The 3,383-nt window shown below is 35.9% G+C and overlaps 1 protein-coding gene across 1 annotated transcript; it reads left to right on the forward strand.

Moving 5' to 3' along the window:
• The first annotated feature begins 2,250 nt into the window (after window positions 1–2,250).
• Window positions 2,251–2,568, forward strand: LOC101310014. Its single transcript, XM_004295925.1, has one exon. The coding sequence runs from the start codon at window positions 2,251–2,253 to the stop codon at window positions 2,566–2,568; it is 318 nt and encodes a 105-aa protein (XP_004295973.1).
• Window positions 2,569–3,383: the final 815 nt, after the last annotated feature.

The raw sequence follows: 3,383 nt of genomic DNA on the forward strand, positions 1-3,383 counted from the left end.
CATTGTCGAGGAGTCATAGAAATTTTCTTCCTTGGTATGCAAGATGAAGGAAAGCATATATAAGAAAATAAAACGTTAAATTGCCTAGGTACAATTCAATTTCAACATGCACATGAAGGAATCAGCACCAATGAACACCGCAGAAATTGAGTTCTTTCAAAATTGTTTACTGCAGAAGGCCAGCCACACCATGATTATATATATCGCCCAAGATTTCAAACGCTCTGACTGCTGCATGCTGATCCAAATGGGTGATACATGTGCATGACAATCCTAACCTCTTACATGCACATTATATAAAACCTGCATCCTACAATTCTTTTTTCTACGATGAAAACCCGTTTATGCAGTAGTACCTTTCGATTCAGTGGTATAGTTAAGTCGTTAAGATTATCTTAATTAGCCCGAAATTACACCGAGGAGGTATCTGTGAGACTGTGACTAATTGAATAATTATAATTGAAATTACACAGACTGTGCTTGTTTTAATATTAATTATTAGTATGGAAGAAGAACAATAGGAAAGGGCTAAGAGTTATTGTTTTATTTTGAATTAATCCAATCTGCAGGCAAATATGAACATGAAGAATGGGTCAAACAGAAACAAAAAGCTAGAGCACACTGCTTACAAGATTGATTACATTACTATTATTCAAAGATCAACTTGCAAACCCTAAATTCTAATAAGTTATAAATCAATCATTAACACTATGCAACTCAAAAGCTTGAAGGAAATTTACAAATCTTATGTATCACCTGAAAGAAATGCATGGTAATTACCTAGATTGGATTTGGAGGAAAAGAGAAGGCATTTGAATTTTGAAAAATGAGAGTACTCGCTTGTATTATGGAGGAAGAATAATTGGTACAGCTCTAGCTTTCACATGAGGAGAACGATTGAAGTGCAGGGTCCCCCGGCAAGTGTGTCCTCTATTTTCTCAGAACTTGTGTGGTTTGTATAAATTCTATGGACATGGATTTTAACATGGGGCAGAAGATGTGTCTCTCGGCATCGTACTTGAGCAGTGTTTCGACATCGAAATTTAGCAAAGAGTGAATCTCCTCCTCAAGAATAAGGTACACAACGTTGATATACAAGTGGAAAGAAGAAGAAAAAAAATCGAAGTTCCAAAGGAAAAACCCAGCGAAGCAGTCAATGACAGTGAGCTATTTATATGACTGTAATATCATCAATGTTCACATGTCTGTATCAACCACCAATATATAAGAACTACCATGCCAGCAACCAGCCTGCTTTCATTTTGACAAGCCTGAAGTAAAAATGAAAAATTAAGTTGAATTAGGGCTAAGTGGATATGTAAAATACTAGTCTCCGTTCTTTTTTACTGTCTTCAAAATTTCGGTTTTTGATTTCGATCTTGCTAATCATATATATGTCAAACATTCATCAATGTTGAAATTGTGGTCAATACAATTTTTTGTGTATCAAACTCTCGGTACTTATACTGAAAATTGAGTAAGTTTTACAATTAACTGAATTAAGATTATTTTAAATCATTTTGACTAGCCTGAAGTAAAAATGAAAAACTACGTTACATACGCATGCGTCCACTGAAATTAAGGTTAAGTGGATTTGTAAAAGACTTGAAGTTTCCGTTCATTTTTACTGTCTTCAATTTCGGTTTTTGATTTCGATCTTGCTAATTAATTATATTTCAAACATTCATCGATGTTGAAATTTTAGTCGATACTTGTAATAAAAATTGGGAATCATAATTAGGTTTAGTTTAAGTCATGAGCTAGTAAGAACAGAAGAAGTCATGAGCTAGTAATATAGAAATACAATTGGATCAGAGTATTTACAGGTTTATTTTACCACTAAGGTCGATCAGTGAAATTATTACTAGTAAATGCCGGTGTAGATTTTGAACAGAAATTAAGATAGAATATCAGCATATAGTAAAGAACAGCAGAGGGTCCAAACTCAATATCATGAGTACGTAATCACCCATACAATTGGTCAGACTTGTGCTTTAAGAATCACTTAAACGAATAGCTCATTCTCTAAACCACACTATATATGATAACACCATTAACCACCGACCCCATACTCTCTCACACCTCTGTTTCTCTCTCTCTCTGGCTATCAGTCTTGTTCCTCTAGCTAGCTCTTCTACCTGTCTCCATTTCAGACCTACATTCACACAAAGCAACCAAAGTTTATCTAGCTAGCTAGCTAGATCAAGATCAACCTCTAAGGCTTTGGAGCATTATACATTATTCTCACATATGGATGAGAAATGGAAGCTACCAAAGAAGGAAAGCGGTTCTTCTTCTTCCAAGTTCGCCTTCACGAGAAGCTCCTCCACAAGAAGCACTTCTTCCAATGCTCCACTTCTGTCAAGAAGCTATTCCCAGAAAAGCAACGTCGTGTCTTCCAGTTCCAACTCCAAGTGCCCTCCTCTTCCAAGGAGCTTCTCGCAAAAGAGCTCTTCCATGAGCCGAAAGTGCAGCAGCCTCGCCAAGGAACACAAGGCCAGATTTTACATCATGAGGAGATGTGTGGCTATGCTTGTTTGTTGGCACAAGCATGGAAGTGATTCTTGATAAACAAAAACCACTTCGATTTTAAGTCATTTCCTTCATATATGTCATCATATCTTCCTTTGAGATGGGTCGGGTTTGTTAATTTTGAACTCATCAAATTTTTTGCCATCGGATCAAGAGGAGAATGATTGCACAACTTTCTCGTGTAGTTTACTTATTTTCTTAATTACCCGGTTTAATTAGGTTTTTCAGTTGTAATTACTATTGAGAATACAATGTAAGAAGAGATTAGCATATATATCAATACTAGTCTTTAAAGCATAAACCAGTATGTTTGATTAGTTCATATATATTTGTTTGAGATTCATTATGCTAATCCAATGACTCGTAATGCTTTCAGAAGACTTATTAAGAACGTATGGCCATAGAGTTTGAGATTCAGTACAAATTCAATTATCAAGTCCCCACAGTACCAAGATCCGATAGAAATCAAATCTCATATCACTGACCCAATTTTCTCAGTTTTATCTTTTATCTTAAAATTTGTTTTTATTTTTTGTGTTTTGATCGAAGAGGGAAAGATTCTCTTTGGCTGGTTGGGGGGGGGGGGGGGGGGGGGGGTGGGGTGAGGGGGAGCCTCCTGCACTTCTATATCTGCCTCGGAAATGCAAGTCATTCACACCTTTTCTTTGCTTTGGGAAAACTTCAGTGAAAAATTCTCTTAAAAGTGAAGACATGCATCAAACTTAAGTTCGATCTAATCTAGGAATGTGCCTTTTTCTAACATTTATGATCTCTATGTACTTATCTCAATGTAACTTCTAATTGTTCTACAGCTAAAAAAAAAAACTTCTAATTGTTCTATGCTGGTGCTG

Source organism: Fragaria vesca, linkage group LG3, assembly GCF_000184155.1.
Source record: "Fragaria vesca subsp. vesca linkage group LG3, FraVesHawaii_1.0, whole genome shotgun sequence".
NCBI lineage: Eukaryota > Viridiplantae > Streptophyta > Magnoliopsida > Rosales > Rosaceae > Fragaria > Fragaria vesca.